Source organism: Canis lupus, chromosome 3, assembly GCF_003254725.2.
Source record: "Canis lupus dingo isolate Sandy chromosome 3, ASM325472v2, whole genome shotgun sequence".
Classification (NCBI taxonomy): domain Eukaryota; kingdom Metazoa; phylum Chordata; class Mammalia; order Carnivora; family Canidae; genus Canis; species Canis lupus.
In genome coordinates this window covers 88,942,092-88,959,055 of record NC_064245.1, presented here as the reverse complement: position 1 = coordinate 88,959,055, position 16,964 = coordinate 88,942,092, and the positions used below count along the sequence as shown (strand labels likewise).

The 16,964-nt window shown below is 39.8% G+C and overlaps 1 protein-coding gene across 1 annotated transcript in view; it reads right to left on the bottom strand.

Moving 5' to 3' along the window:
• KCNIP4 (potassium voltage-gated channel interacting protein 4) overlaps positions 1-16,964 on the bottom strand; it is a 1,134,091-nt gene that overhangs the window by 137,970 nt on the left and 979,157 nt on the right. The window contains 1 exon segment of the mRNA XM_049108732.1: positions 3,531-3,636. Within this exon segment, the coding sequence (XP_048964689.1) occupies positions 3,531-3,636 (106 nt within the window).

Below are 16,964 nucleotides of genomic sequence, written 5' to 3'. Positions count from 1 at the left end.
AGTGCTATTTGTATTATGGGATAAAAAGGGAAAAGGGAAAAACCTAAATATTCAGAAGCCAAGGATTGTGGTCAAATGCAGTATACTATCACTTTACAGTGGAATAATATGCTTCCATTAAAAATGACATTTACATTTTTAATAACCAGGTGAATATTTATGAAAGCATGCAATATAAGGGAAGGATAAAAATTTGGTATTGGTGTGATCATTAATGCACACACCTTGGTGGAAAAAGATATTAATTATTATTTTTAGTTGCTTCAAGGTAGAGGAGCATACAGGATTAGGAGAGTGTTGTGTGGTCTGTGTGTGTTTGTGTGATTTCTTATATTTTTCTATGCTTCCTAAATTTACTGCCACGAAGAGGAGTGACTCTGGTGACTAAAGCACCTGCCCCTCCAGTTCTGAAGGAGAAGGACGGGGAGAGGAGGAAGGCTGTCCTGTTCAGGAAGGAGCAGGAGCTACAGATTACTCTCAGACTTTGGGCCGGGACCACTGTTTGGAAGTTAAAAAAGAGGCTGATTTGGGCAGAGCGTGAGGAACAATGCTCTTTAAAGCTGCCAACCATCAGATGGGGGTCTTCCTGATGAAGCAGAGCAGCTCCCTGGTGATGACAGAGGAGTTTGGGAACCAGATGTGAGGAGAAGCTCCAGGTCTTCCTTGGCTCCCTTCAAACTCTCCAGTGCTCTGACTAGAAATCCAAATGCTCCACAACTCAGCAGGAGTTTGGGTCTTTATGTAGGAAATATTTTTCCTTTCATTATATGCATAATATTGATAAGTCTCACATTTCTGCCATGAGGAATGAAGAGCCCTTTCTCATCTGCCTTCAAGGAAAAGGGAAGGGAATTCAAAATGAGTATTGGCCCTTCGCTAACTACCGTCGGCGTGGTGGAGAATGTTCCCTCAGCCGTGTGCAACTCATTCAAGCCTAGAATTAGCCTGGTCAGGCTAGAGCTCACCACAGCGGCTCTCTGCGGTCCAACAGGCAGACATTGGTGGCCTAGGGGTCCTCTGCCACTCTGGGCTCATGGCTCTAACCATCTGCCTCATGTTCTCATAGCATTTTTTCAGTCCTGTGACCAACAACGTAGGGTCAGATCATGGATAGGGACCCACGAATAACACCTTTCTGATATGACAATGGAATTAACATGTTTTCCTTTCCAAGAACCTACTTCCACATGCTAGGGTTTTCTGGGTTTTCTAGTGGCAGGTGGCTAGTGGGAAAAGGGGGGCGGCTAGTAGAGGAAGGGAGCTATATCTGAAGAACTTTTGGGGTGAGAGTCCAAGTCTAGCATCAGTTCAATATCAGGCAATTTTATGAAATCCCATTTTTATAAAAATATCAGTTTTTAGAATTATTCTGCTCATTTTTTAGTATCTTTTATTATTATTATTTTTTTCCTTTCAAGAAAGATCCTGGCTTTCCCCTCACGCTTAGTTGAAAATTGCATTGCCTCCTCCATGACCATTTATTTCAGGTATGACTTTACCAGGGATTGGTGCAGGAAGAGTGCTAATAGGGCCCGGCAGTTTTGTTCTTCCCAAGTGAATATAGGAATCCATTTAAAAGTTATATTTTACCTGCCTACTGTGTACAAATGACTATGTTTTCAGTGAATATCTGGTAAATTGGCAATTTTGATTCCAACTTGAAAAGGGCAAAGCAATGGCTCTAATAACAAACATTTGCTGACAAATAGTGGCAATAAAAATGCCTGCAGCTTCAATATCGTGGATGATCAGGGCTGGGGCATTATTCTGGGATTATGGCCTTTTAGGTTGCTGATGACACATTATGTTTTTTGTTTGTGAGATGGTATGTGTGGTGTGTGCAATAAGGGGAAAAATCAAAGCAACCGTAGTTTCAATTATTTTGTCCATCAGATTGTCACTAATGAAAGTATTTTTGTCCTGTCTCCTTTCTCCACAGAATATTCTTGTAGGGTAGGGCCTTTTAAAGCTGTTTTATTTACTGCTACATCTCTCAGAACAGGAATAAGAACTGACATATAATACATTTATGTTGAATGAATAAGTGAATTAATTAAATCTCATTATTATGATAGATTATGCCTAACCAATGCCATGGAAATAAGTTACTGTTTTATCCTGGGACTTTTGACTGGATGTACTGGGTTGTTTGAGGCACTATCTGTATTTTTTTCATTTGTGTTGTGGAGACTAGTGAAAATAGGGCATTCACATTTTTTACATCCTGAGTTCATTAGTTTCTATATGATGGTGCAACAGGATATAAAGAGAGTCAGTGAAGATACGGATTATAGCCCCACACCTAGAATGTTTTATCCAGATTCTTCATATTCTGTTTCCTCACCGTCCAAGAACACCATCTTCTCTGTCACCATCTTGATGTTTGAAAAAATTGTGTATGAAAGAAGGTAATCATAGGATATTTGTACATGTTCATTTGTAAACAGAGGCTATTTGTAAATTTTCATTATAAATTGTACATGGCATCTTGACAAAATAAATAAAGCATTGCCCTTTATTGTATTGTAAGGCCATTTAGGTAAAAGATACCTCCTACTTTCTACTGCTTAACAATATCATAAAGTTGTAGAGAATGAGAAGATGGTTAGTCTTCTGTGTCAAGATGGCTAAGCTAGGCACCTAGTCATTTCATCAAGCACTAATCTCGATGTTGCTGTCAAGGTGTTTTGCAGACCTGGTTAACATCTATCATCAGTTGCCTCTAAGTAGAGGAGATTACCCCAGATGATGTGGAGTGGGCCTCATCCTGTGCTGAACAGCCAGACAAAAAGTGAGATTTCCTGGGGAAGAAGGAGTTCTGTGTCAAGACTGAAGTATCAAATCCTGCCTGAGTTTCCAGCCTGCCAGCTTGCCCTATGGATTTCAGACAGGCCAGCAGCCCCCACGGTCATGGGAACCAATTCCTTAAAACAAATACCTTTATACACATGTTCGCGTGTGTAAGTACACATATGTGTATATAGATATGCATGTGTATGTGTGTGTGCATGTATATGGTTGGTTCTGGTTTTCCAGAGAACCCAGGTAAATGAGCAAAGAAAAAAAAAAAAAACCCTCATCTTTGTGTAAATGGTTTCCACTCTGTGGTAGTTTTTCTAACTTAATGACGTTTCTGAGGTTGTGCAGTATCTGAAAGGTGTATACCACATGCACAGTGTGAGTCAGGACACCTACAAGGTGATGCAGGCTGAAATGGAGAGCAGCTCTGCCAACAAGTTAGGCCATGGGAATCCCAAGTCTACTCTCACCCTTCAGATCAAACAAAACTTTCCAGATGTCTTGAAGCCCAGGCTCTGGTCACTAACACTGGGCTGTCATGTCGGTCTGCCAGATGGGAACGGCCTTACAATTGCACAAAGTTCCTCTGGGTATTGGGTAACCAATAGAGTTGATTTTACATAATATGATATATATATTTTTTAAGAAACAGATTACTGGTGTACATGCGGACCTAAACAAAGGAAACAAACAAACAGTTGGGGTGGGGAGAGAAAAAAAAAAAGCCAAACTTGCTTTGAACAGCAGGAGACGACGTTTTGGCAGCTGAGCAGGGCAAGAGCTTCATGAGCCGCTCTTTAATGCTGCGCTTGGTGCTGTTCTGAGCGTAGAGGAAACCTAGAACATACGTGATGGGTTCTGTTAATGCTGTCTGCGAAGAGAAACGAGCATGCTGCATGGCTTATTGCAGGAAGCTGGGCAGGCAGGACATGGATGCAGACATCTGCTCAGGCAATCACAGGCAGTGGGTAGGGACCCCCAAAAGGAAAAAGAAATAAATAAATCCTCCCCCCACCTCTGTTTTTCTCATTTTTAGGTTTTCTTTTCAAAACTTTCCCGTATGTTGCATTAACGTGTATGTTGCATTAATTAGCAAGTGGAAACAGAATCTCGCAAGTTTATCTTTCCAGCAGTAGAAGTAAAATTTGGTGGCTTTTCTTCGCCATAGATTGCGAAAATCACTGAAAGAGTTAACTGGATTGACATTTCTATATTCAACCCACAGTCAGAGGCCCGCGTGACAATTTTCTGTTCTCATTGCTCCCCAACTTTGATTACAGAGGCGACAGACGCCCTGCATAAATCATTCACACTGCAATCACCTGTTAGTACCTTTGCCTTCCCTGAAAGTGAGACAATGGATGTCCTTGATATGCAGCCTCATTAGCATAAGCCCAGAGATGCAACGGTCCTTCACATTTTTCACATGTGGACATTAATGGACATGAATTATTCAAGCAGAGTAATCCCAAAAGAAGCAAGGCATGTTCACAAAATACTAACACAGGAATGGATGGCGCAGTATCTGTGACTTCAGACGGTTGGGGAAGAGTCCAGGAAAGTCAACAGCACTTGGGTGGGCAAGTTAGGAAATGCTTGAAACAACTGTTGGTGTCAAGAGCCACAGCTGGCCGACAGCATCAACTTGCCCACTCTGAGTGCCCAGAGCCTGAATTTGCATGCTGAGATATATACATAACAAATAGTACCCCCTCCAAATTAGTTCAGAAGGTTTTGAATATAAGGCGATTAAAAGAGAACCAACATAAATCTAGGCTAGACCATCTTCTATCTTTATAATATGGACCTGGCAAATACATCATGTTGTTTTTCTACTTTATAATTCCTACCTTGGAATTATAAATAGTTCTGACCACAAGGCTATTAATCTACCTCCCTCTGGGGCTGTCCTGCCCCATCATCAGTGTACCCTGGGTAAAAACCTGATAGGTCTTTTGTGTGTGGGATGACAGTGAACTAGTAGACACATAAATCAGATCGGATCATTTCTCTGCTTAAAAGTCCACTAAAACCTTCATGCTACCCTTTGGAAAAAAAAAATCACACTTCTACCGTGGACCCCCAGTCCCTGCATGAGCTGGCCCTGCCTCACTCTCTGACAGCATTTCCACCATCCTCTTGCTCTGGATCGTCAACCAGTGGCCAGGCTATTCTTAGCTTTGTTGGAACTCACAAAACAAGTCTCTTCTCTGCCCTTGACGCTTATATGGTGTGAAATGTCTTGTTTACTTGGTATCCCAAGTGCTAATTGATGGTCTGGCACACAAGAGGAGATCAATAAATGTCTGACAAATGAGTGAATAAATTTACTTTCAATACCAAAACAAGATCGGATTTCATTTCCTTGATTAGTATCTAAGTAAGCTTTTAAACTTATAAAAAATAAATCTGATTTACATAAAACAGACTCTTTAGTTGGCTTCCTCCTTGTACATTTGTAGAGGGACCAAGTGCTGTCTCCTTCGTAAACTACCTCTGGGACACTAGGATTTTGTTTTATTTTAGCTTCCCAAGCAGGACATTCTGCTTCTCCTTCTTGGTGCCGTTTCAGCCCCCCTGCCATTGTGTGCACAGTCTGGTGGCCCTTCACCAAAGATCAAGTTCAATATGCCCTGCAGCCTTTAAAACTCAATTCAAGAGGTGCTTGGATGGCTCAGTCGTGTCTGCCTGTAGCTCAGGTCATGATCTCAGGGTCCCTCGTGTTGGGTTCCCCACCCAATGGGGAATGTGCTCCTCCCTCTCCTTTGCCTCCTCCCCTGTGCTCATCCTCTGTCCTTCTGTCTCTGTCTCTCAAATAAGTAAAGTCTTAAAAAAAAAAAACACTCAATTCAAACACACTTGCTTCTACTAGACTTTCCCTGTTGTATTTCCAAGCTTCCTGAAGGAAAGGGCCTCCTCTGTCTTCTACTCTATTTTTTCTGTTCTTGCTGCACACTCTACTGTTATGGGTATCACGTCCTATTATAGGGTGAGACCCTATTCTAATAAGGAGTGAGAAAGAAAAGGTTCTCCCAGACATCAGAAGTACGAGAGAGACTTTAGTTTTACCTTGTACCCAGCTCCTTTACTTCAGGTTCTATTTTTTGATGTCCAGCCAAACTCCACAATCATCCCAGAAATTGACACATGACAAACACTCAAGAAATATTTGCCAGTTGCTTGATTTCCCCCTTTTTTCTTAAATTCTGATGCCTGTCAAGCTTGCTCTGTCTACGACAGCTGCTGGACCCTCAGGTCTGGGTGGAGGGGAGGGAGCTGCCTGCTTCTCAAGCATTCACAGCTATTCATATGGTCACTCCCTGACTCCACCTCAATCTTCCTTGGAGCATCTTTTGAATTGCTCTTGCAACTAAAGGTAGACAGTTTGCTGTTTTTAATCAGGAGTCAGAAGTCCCATATTTTAGACCCTGTTTTATTATTTCAAGTTTAACAACCTTGGACAGGTCATTAAACTTCTTTGGGTTTCTGTCTTTTCTTTGTAAAAGGAAAGGTATCCTAAAGGATCTTGGTTGTAAAAACACAGTTTAAATGTCCCTTTTAGAAATATATTTAGATAGAAATCATATATGATTTCTAACTTTTTTTCTTGGTAGATGGATAAATCAACTTTTATTTGACTACAAACATTATTCAAATTCTCTACGGTCTTTTCCTTCAAAATAAATAAGAATATTTATCATAAATGTTACAAATGATAAAAACAAAGTTTCCCAAATGATGTGGAAAGGCAGATATTTTATTTTATTTTAATTCCAGTACAATTAAGATACAATGTTATACTAGTTTCAGGTGTACAAGTAACTCATCACTTCCATACATCACCTACTGCTCATCACAACAAGTGCACTCCTTAATCTACTCTGTTTTTATAGTGTTTTCTCCCCAATGAGAACTTTAACTTTTGGAAGTCAGGTTGTAGACATCCTATAATTTCCCCTATCTCCCCACTTCTCTCTCTGCTATCAGATCATTCTGCTTTTTCCTCCTTAAAGTGTAGTGGTTAGTGTTCAAGCACTGTAGTAAAACTGGCTGGACCAGATCCCAGTGCGTTATGACATTGGGTAAGTTTATTGAATCTTTCTGAATCTCAGCTTCTGCATCAATAGAATGGATTAGTAATAGTCTCTACCTCATAAAGTTTTTAAATCTAATGAGATAATATATAAAGCATAGTGATTATTCATAATGTACTTTAGTAGATGTAGTAATGTACATCAGTAGGTGTTAGATATTAGTATTTTTCAGTTCTTTGGGTCTATGATATTCCCTACTACCTCAGGTCCATTCCAAAAATGCTGTTACCTCTAACTGAACCTTTTGTTTTGTTTTTATTTTTGTTTGTTTGTTTGTTTGTTTTACCTCCTTGTGGCTTGGTTAACTGTCTGCCTTGATATTTCAGTTCAATAATCACTTTCTGAGGAAAAGTGTACATGACAGATGAGACTAGACTGAGACTAGACTCTATTATATGCGCCTAGAGTTTCCTATATTTCTCCTTCATGGCATTAGCAAGAATATAATTAAAACAATTGATGACACAATTATATATTTGACATATGTCTTCCCTACTTCAGGATAAGATTAAAGGTGTCTACTTACAGCTTTTAGAGAGTAAATGTTGCTAAATGTGTTATCTCACTATAAGCAGTCACAATAGTGGTCAAACCATATGAGGCAACTGTTTTCAAGTACTTAACAACAAGAAATGTAGAACTGTAGTACTTGAGAGAAAAGAAACCCAAGAGGTGAGCTCCATAAATGGCCTGGTTCTCTCTGCCTAGTGGCATGTTCTCTCCACAGTTCAAAGAGGTACAGATCATGCTTACTGAGAGGAGATTGGCAGATATCAGAATTCTGGACTCCTAAAGTGACTGAAATTTGCAGGAGAGGGTATTAGGAGAGAACTGGTTTGTGCGTCAGAAGGGAAGATTTGTGTGAAGATTGACTGTGGCTCATTGTGAGGATTAATTTTTATTTATCAACTTGACTGGGCTAAGAGATGCCCAAATAGCTGGTAAAATATCATTTCTGAGTGTCCGTGAGGGTGTCTCTGGAAGAAATGAGCATTTGAATGGGTAGACTGAGTAAAGAAAATCACCTTCACCAATGTTAATGGGCACCATCCAATAGTTGAGGGCTTGAATAGAACAAAAGGCAGAGGAAGGGTGGATTTGTTCTCTGCCTGAATTGGGGCATCCATCTTATGATGCCTCCAGGCATTGGCTCTCTTGGTTCCCAGGCCGTTGTGTTTGAATTGGAACTATACCATCAACTTTCCTGGCAGATTGCGGGACTTCTCAGCCTCAGTGACTGTGTGAGCCAATGTTTCATTGTATCTATATCTATTTATCTCTCTACCTATCTCCAATTGGTTCTGTTTCTCTGGAGAACTCTGACTAATATAGTCATTGATTAAGGGCTGAGTGATGCATGCTCAAGGTCAGACTCCATAATACTTAGGAGGCAGAAGCTGCCTGAAAGGCTGAAAATTGAATAGAAATACTAGAAGTCATGTCATGCTGGGAGATGTTGAAGTTCTGACCCAAAAGAAAAAGAAAAGAAAAGAAGGAAGGAAGGAAAGAAGAAAAGAAGGAAGGAAGGAAGGAAAGAAACCACACTGCTGCAGCAGCACCACTGGCATTCACTGGAGAGTCAGAGAGACTATGTTTTGGGAGTAAGGGTCATTTTCTAGAGTAAGATTCACAACCTATGACTACATATAAAACCAAAATTGACCTATCCTAACAAATAATAGAACAAAAGTTGGTAAGACCAGAAGGAGGTGCTAGTTACATGGAATGTTTTCCAGAACAATACTCAGCACATTAAGATTTTATTTATTTATTCATGAGAGACACAGAGAGAGGCAAAGACACAGGCAGAGGGAGAAACAGGCCCCATGCAGGAAGCCCAATGCAGGACTCAATCTTGGGACCATGGGATCGTGTCCTGAGCCGAAGGCAGACGCTCAACAGCTGAGCCACCCAGGCATTCCATATTCAGCACATTAAAAAGAAGATAACAAAATCCAAACTCCTTACAATGTATTATAATGATGTCTATCATGCTGTCAAAAATGAGCAGATGTGTAAAGGAATGGAAAAATGTGACCCATAATCAAGATTTTAAGAAAATGATTGATAGAAACAGACTCTGGGATGACACAGATCTCAAAATAAGTAGAAAATAACATTAAAGAAAAAGATGACCATAGTAAGTAAACAATTGAAATTAAAAATATAAAAAGGAAACAAATACAAATAGTAAAAATGAGAAGTAAGATACCAAAAATCTAAAAGCTTTCTTAGAAGGACTTAACAGTAGATAACGAATTACTAAAGAAAGACTTATGAGTTTGAATAGAGATAAAAAGAGACAAATTATTCAATCTGAATACTAGAGAGAAAAAGGGATTAAAAAGTAAATAGATTTTAGTGATTTGTAAAAAGATATCAAGTAGTCTAACATGATGTAATTTAAAAAAACAGATGAATCAGGAGAGGGGAGTTTGAAAAGAAATGGCCCAAATATTCCAACTTTAGTTTCAAACATTAATGTACAGATCCAAGAAACTTATTCAGCCACAATCAAGATAAACATAAGATGAATTATGTCTAGTCACACCGTAGACAAATTGCTGAAAAAAAATGGAAAAAAAAGCTTAAAAAAATAAATCTAGATAGAGACATGATAATATGAGAATGGTTTCTCATCAGAAACAACAGAGGCCAGAAAACAATGGAATAAGTGCTGGGGGAAATATAAAGACTTTCAACCCAGACTTCTATACTCAGTGAAAATAGTCTTTTGAGAAGGACGGTGAAATAAATAAAGACATTTTAAGATATACTAAAGCTGAGAAAAATCATAGCTGCTACATCTGCACTACCAGAAATACTGAAGGAGTTTCTTCAGGCTTAAAACAAAGGACATGATAGGAAGATCTACAGGTAGAAATAAAGAGCAAAATAAAGAACCCTGGAAATTGAAAATATATATGTGAATAAATATGAACTATTATCTTATTTCCTTTGTTTAAACAAACAAACAAACAAAAGGCATTGTGGAATTCATTACATTTGTAGATATAAAATTCCTGACAAGGGCATAAGGGGTGAGGGAAGGCAAATGCAACGTTACTGATAGTACGTTTTCCACTAAGTGGTACCATAGTGATGCTGAGCAGTCTGAGTAAGTGCAAGGGACAGACTACAGCCTCTAGATACTGGGGAAACAGGTAAGTAGTAGTCAAAGGAGGCGCAGTTGAAAAGCCAATTGAGAAATTAAAATGGAATACCAAAAATATTCGATGAATCCCAAAGAAGTCGGGGACAGAGGAATAGAAAAGCAAAGAGAACATAATCAGACAGCAGGCTCTCTTCAACCATATCATTAAATCAGAAGCCGAATCATTCTTATCTGCTACTGTATCCCCATTACCTTGCATAAGCCTGTTATATAAAGAGCATTCAATCAATATCTGCTGAAAGCATGAAATCAGACTACATTTGTCATATGATGGTCTCAAAATACACAGATTAGCTGCATGCCTATAATTAGCAGACGCATTTAAAATCTGCACGGTCTGTTTCCTCACAGTGGGTCAAGCAGTCTCCTCCCCACACTCTAAATGGACACCTGTGTCTGAAGGCTCTCTCTGAGTCTGACGGCGTTCCCCAGCCCATAGTACCAAGAGAAAATCAGTTGAAGGGGGGTCAACCAGTAGAGTGCTTTAGTATGCAGGGCGTTTTACTCTCATAAACACTCTTTGATAGATTAAAAACTTTACATCACATAAATATTCATTTATTTAGAAAAAGCATTTATCATAGCACTTATAAACATTTAAACAATGCTTGTTGTAGAGCTGTGGATATATAGTGGCCATATAAAAGAAAGTCCTTGCTCTCCGGAGTCTAACCATCTACTTCAATTTTAACACCCATTGCACTGCGTGATTAATTTGCCAGTGCCTTTCGCTAAATCTCAAATTCACTGAGGAAAGGATTCTGCACATTTATTAATTCATTTATTCAAAAATCTTTTGAGTGGCTAGAATGTGCTAGATGCTGTTTAGGGTGCCGGGAATAATGTAGTGAATAAAACAGACAAAAAAATCCTACTTTTTTGTCATCATGCATTATAGTCGGGGAAAAATAAACAAAAATAGCAAAATATAAAGCCTGCAAGAGAGAAAGCAGAGAGGAGGCATAGAGACTTCTGTTGGTAGGTGGGTTGGGAAGTAGGGTGGGGAAGACTGGTACTTTTCAATGTGGTTGTAGGGAAGGATTCAGTGTAGTTAGATTTGAGCAAACTCATCTAATGAGAAAGTTTCTTAATCTGTTTTGATTATTAGCATCATTAGCAACTAGTGCAGCATATTACATTTTAGGCACTAATATAGATTTGTTGAGGGATTAATCTTCCTCATTTATGAATTTATTCAATTAGTACTTATGGACACTTAAAATAGACAGGTTAATACCTTAGATTAATTGGCTGGAAAAACCTGAGTCCAATGATCTACTCATAAATTTATGTCCTTAGAAATCAAAAGTAACTCAACTCTCTTACCCTTGCATTGAGAAGTTAACCAGTTCTAGGGCAGCCCGGGTGGCTCAGCGGTTTAGCACCGCCTTCAGCCCAGGGTGTGACCCTGGAGACTCGGGATCGAGTCCCACGTTGGGCTCCCTGCATGGAGCCTGCTTCTCCCTCTGCCTGTGTCTCTGCCTCTCTCTCTCTCTCTGTGTCTCTCATAAATAAATAAATAAATAAAATCTTTAAAAAAATAATAAACCAGAGTTCTAGCACTTTAAAACTCCCAAAATGAAACAATATGAAAAGAATAAAAAGTAAGTGTGCAAATAAATAGGCCACCTCGAATTGTGATATAGCTGAATGCAAATGCCTTCATTCCTACCAGTGGGAAAGATTTCATCTTACAAAGCCTGACATTACTGACAATCGATCAGCCCAGTATAGGTTGGTTGGGCCGTATTTGTGACCCTCGAGATTTCCATGGTCATGTATGTCGGTGGTCGTTTTACCCTGGCTGCTCTCCCTGTCCCACAAGGAATGCCACTACATGTAAGTGTCAGGTTTCAGCAGTGAGCCATGGGCCTGTGTTTCGAATTCAGCTAATGATGACAGTAACAGAAGTGGCAATTTCACCACAATGGGAAGGATGCTCATCTTCCTCCTTTTCATCGTATAGCTGATAGCAAAAACGAAGACTTTCTGTGACTTTGCATGGGAAAAAAAGGCTCCTACTCCATAATTCACAGCCCTGCTCAGCTTCTATCTTGTGCTTTTGAATTATGGACAATGTTTTTCTTCCTAGATGCTCGGCCTGCGGATGTCAGGTGGAAGAAAATAGTTAATGATGTTTCCATAGACGTGGTGTCTTCCTTGGACTCAATAACAATGACCAAATCACCAGGGGTTTCGGTGGCGCTGTGATCCCATCTGGGTCTCCCTCCTTGGCATCAGTGACAAGCAGATTGTACACAAGCAGATTTACGAGCAGTGACTTGATGTTGAGGCTAGAAAGTATATTCATGACGAGTTGCAACTGTGCGCCTACCTGCCAGCGTGTCTATTTTTCAGATAAGCTTATGGCTCCTAAATACACAGACAGTTCTTTTTGTGTTTCCAAATTTATTCCTAAAAAAAAAAAAAAAAAAGGCTCCAGATGACTTGGACTTCATACTCTGGTGATAATTCTTACTGAAAACTGTTGGCCAATCATGCCAATTGCTACTGATCCTGTAGTCAGCCTGGATGCAATTATTCACTTTTAAGGACAGCAGCAGGGTTCATGACTACCTGAACTGCTTAGATGGTGAAGTCTTTGTGAGGGAGTTGGGAAATGATCTGGAGTTCTCTGTAAGTAGGGGCTTGCCCCGGACAGTGCCAATTTGTGACGATGGTCCTAACACCCCATCTGTTAGCATCCCCTTTTCATGGCCACAGTGTTCCTGTTTAAGAAGACAAATTATATCAGCAACCAGTGGGGTCTGTTCCTATAGAGAAATTGCAGTCACCGCCAAACTGGCCACTTGGTTCATCACATGGTTAATAATGTCAACATGCAACTTGAGTTTTAAAAATGGCTCTAGGGACGCCTCGGTGATTCAGTGGTTGTGCATCTGCCCTCGGCTCAGGGCGTGACCCCAGGGTCCTGGAATCAAGTTCCCCACATCAGGCTCCCCGCAGGGAGCCTGCTTCTCCCTCTGCCTGGGTCTCTGCCTCTCTCTGTGTGTCTCTCATGAATAAATAAACAAGATCTTAAAAAAAAATAAAAATAGCTATAATTAGTAGGAAAAGTGAAACAGAGATCTAAAAAGAAAATATTTGTACACAATGCAATATTATTATAATAGTAATGTAATATATTTTTCAGCTTTTGAACAGAAGAAAATCCTGACATACATGACCACCTAGATGAACCTTGAGGACACTAGGTGAAGTGAACTAAGCCAGTCACAGAAGGACAAATACTACATGATCCTACTCATATAACGTATCTAAAATAGTCAAATTCATAGAAGCAGAAAGGAGAATGGTGCTTGAGGGGGCTGGGGAAAAGTGGAAATGGGGAGATGCTGTTAGCTGATGAACAACTTAGGGAGGTGCGCTGTAAGACACGGGGTCTCCCGTTAGCGATACTGCACTGCACATTTACCAAGTTATTACGGGGTAGATCTCGTAATTACGCTAAGTATTCTTACCAACATAAAAACATAAAAACATAAAAAAAAGTGTAAGTAACTTGGAATATATTAATGGTTAACATTGGTAGTGGAAAGCCTTTGGAATCAGAAAGAACTAGTTTGGATCTAAGCTTTGCATTTGTCGTTTGTGAGACTTAGGACAAGTAGCCTAACCCCGCTGAGCCTCTTGATCTCACCTGTATCACAGGGAGACTAACGCCAGGATTAACAGTAAAACAGGCCAAGTTCTCAACGTTTCACTTGAGCGTGATCTTCCCCTTTGGGAAGAAGGAGCTAAATAATACCTAAGACGCAGTGTCCTGACACAACAATAAGAACCTTCTATGTGCCAAGGACTTTACCAGCATTATATCATTTAACCTTCACATGAACTCCACGTGGCAGATAATGTACAATAGCCAGATTACAGCCGAGGGAATTAAGGGTAGAGGTGTGTGCGGCTGGGAAGTGGCAGGACCAGGATGAGCCCATGTTCATCTGTCTAAACCCGGGTCTGCCATTCTGACTTCTCTACTGTACTAATGATGGCTCTAAGAAATCACTGGACGACTTCCCTTATCGGGTCTGACTGTGTAACCTTCGGCTACAGCATATCTGTTTCACTTTGTGGAGGGTTATTTCCTTCCCTCACCCCCTCGGTTAGGCCTCTTAAATCATCCTATCTTAAATATAGAACCGAGAACTTGGTGACCTACGTTCCTTTACTAGAAATGCTGCCTCTAATTCTATTTTCTGTAGGACATCTATCAAATTCCTGGGGGTATTAAAAATAATAATGCAGTTGAAGAGAAAACTGCACTAGGAGATCCAATTTCTTCATCTGAAAAATGGGGCTAATAATATGTGACACTTACTAATCTCAAGGAAAGTAGGAGATGAATGAAGTAAATTGTTTCTGCAAAATCTTTTCAAATGGTGGAAGAAATACCATGAAATCCATTATAACTTCCAATGTGAAACACTACTTTTCCATTCTTTAGGGTCACTCTATGTCATCTTCTTTCAAAACTGCATTTATCCTATAAAATTTTTTGTTCATTAATCTCACCAATAGATATTTCTTGAATATGTCATAAGGCAGACCCCATGTGAGGTACTTGGGATGATAATCAGATAAGACGTGCAATGAAGCTCAAGTGTTTACAGTTTTGTGAGTACCAATTAATTGGCCTCGGCTACTCATCACAATCACCAGAGTGGCTTTAAAAAATTAGCTGTGCCCGATCATGCCAGACCAAGTGAATCAGCTAACTCAGGTGGGAAGCCCAATTTATTTATTTTGTTTAAGATTTATTTATTTATTTTAGGGAGAGAGAGGGAGAGAGCAAGTGTGTGCAAGTTGGGGGAGGGGCAGAGGGAGAGAATTTTAAGCAGACTCCCTTCTGAGCATGGAGTCTGTAGGGGAGCTTGATCTCAGGACCCACAATATCATGACCTGAGCCAAAACCAAGAGTAGGTGTTCGACCAACTAAGTCACCCAGGTGCCCCAGGAAGCCTAGTTTAGAACTGTTGTTCTGTTCTGGGCCAATGTCATGTGAATAGGTTTTCCTAAGAACTGCAGTTTTACAGTTTTGATATGGACATTGTATTGGGTTGAATAGTGTATCTCAAAAATGCATGTTCACACTGAACCTCAGAATGTGACTTTTTTGGAAGTAGAGTCTTTGCAGATATAATTAGTTAAGATGAGGTCATACTGGATTAGGATGGGCCCTGAATCAAGTGACTTGTGTTCTTATAAGAGAAAGGGGACACACACACACACACACACACACAGGAAAGAAGGCAACACAAAGATAGAGGCAGAGATTGGAAAGATGCTGCTTCAAGCTAAGGAATGCTAGTGATTGCCATCAGCTCCCAGAAACTAAAAAGACAGGCATGAAATAGATTCTCCCTCAAAAACTCCAGAAGGAACCAATCATGCTGATACCTTAATTTCAGTCTCACTGTCTCCTAAACTATTAGAGAATACATTTTCGTTGTTTGTAGTAATTTATTACAGAAGCCATAAGAAACTAACACAGACAATTAACAAATTTGCTAGGAAGCCAGAAAAATCAAATTATACCACGGCCACATATTCATCCTCTACTTAGACTAGAACATTTTCTTTATGTATGGAGTCCTTCAAAATCTAAGACATGGTGCTGTACTTATGATATCTTCTTAATAGCACTGGTAGTTTCTTGCAAATTCCCTCTAAGCATATTTATTCTTGGTAAATTAATCCACAACACACTACAATCGAGTGGATTTTTCCCATTTGGAGTTGACATGTTCTATATTCTGCAGTTAGGGTTAGGTAAAATCTGTTGAGGAGAAGCATTCACAAAGAACTAAACTGGAATCTTCTCTTCTTTGTTTCAAGTTAATTAACTAGTCAGATATTTATTGAATATTAGATGATTTTCCATATCGCTGAGACTAATAGCCAAATTCCCTCCAATGGCCGACAAAGGGTACAAGGTTCTCCCACCAAAACTCATCTGTCTGTCTTATCTTCTATTTTACTCTTCTCATTCTGAACTTGCTACTGACTGGTCTCTGCTCCTGAAATGTCTTATCTCAAATATCTTCAAGATGACTCATTTATTTCCTTCAGGTCTTTACTCCAGCTGGCCAGTTCAATGGCACCTTCTTAGCCATCCTATTTAAACCCGAACTGTCACCTAACCACTTCCTATTCTTCTTTCCTGCTTTACTTCACACCATATGTTGGTTTACTATGTGGATTGACTTGTGTCCTCCACAAAGTCCTATGTCAGTGACATAACCCCCAGTACCTCAGAATGTGACTACATTGGGGACAGAGCCTTGAAAGAGACAATTAAGTTAAAACAAGACCCTTCCTTAGGCCTAATCCAATCTGACTAGTGTCCTTATAAGAAGAGGAAGAGACACCAGGGGTGTATTGAGCACAGAGCAAAGGCCGGGTGAGGACACAAGGAGAAGGCAGTCATCTGCAAGCCAAGGAGAGAGGCTTTTGGGAGAAACCAAACTGTTGACACCTTGATCCTAAACTTCTAGCCTCTGGAATTATGAGAAAATACATTTCCGCTGTATTAACCACCCAGTCTCTTGTTATAGCAGCCCTAGAAAACTTATACAGTTAATCATAAAATTTATTTCCAACCTGGAACATCACTAAAAATAAAAAAGCGGGCACTATAATAATGATACCAGGATGACTGGCATAAACCGTGACTTCCCAGTATAGCAGAACTTTTTGTAGCCCTATCAATAGTGCCTGTCACTATTAATATACAATGCACTTTAGCTATATGTTTATTGTTTGCCTGTCTCCACCAGGTAGTAAATTCCTTCAGGCAGGGATTGCCTATATTTTTATTACTTTATTCCCAGTACCTACGTGTATGGCATATAGTTGCTTCTCAATTAAAAATATGT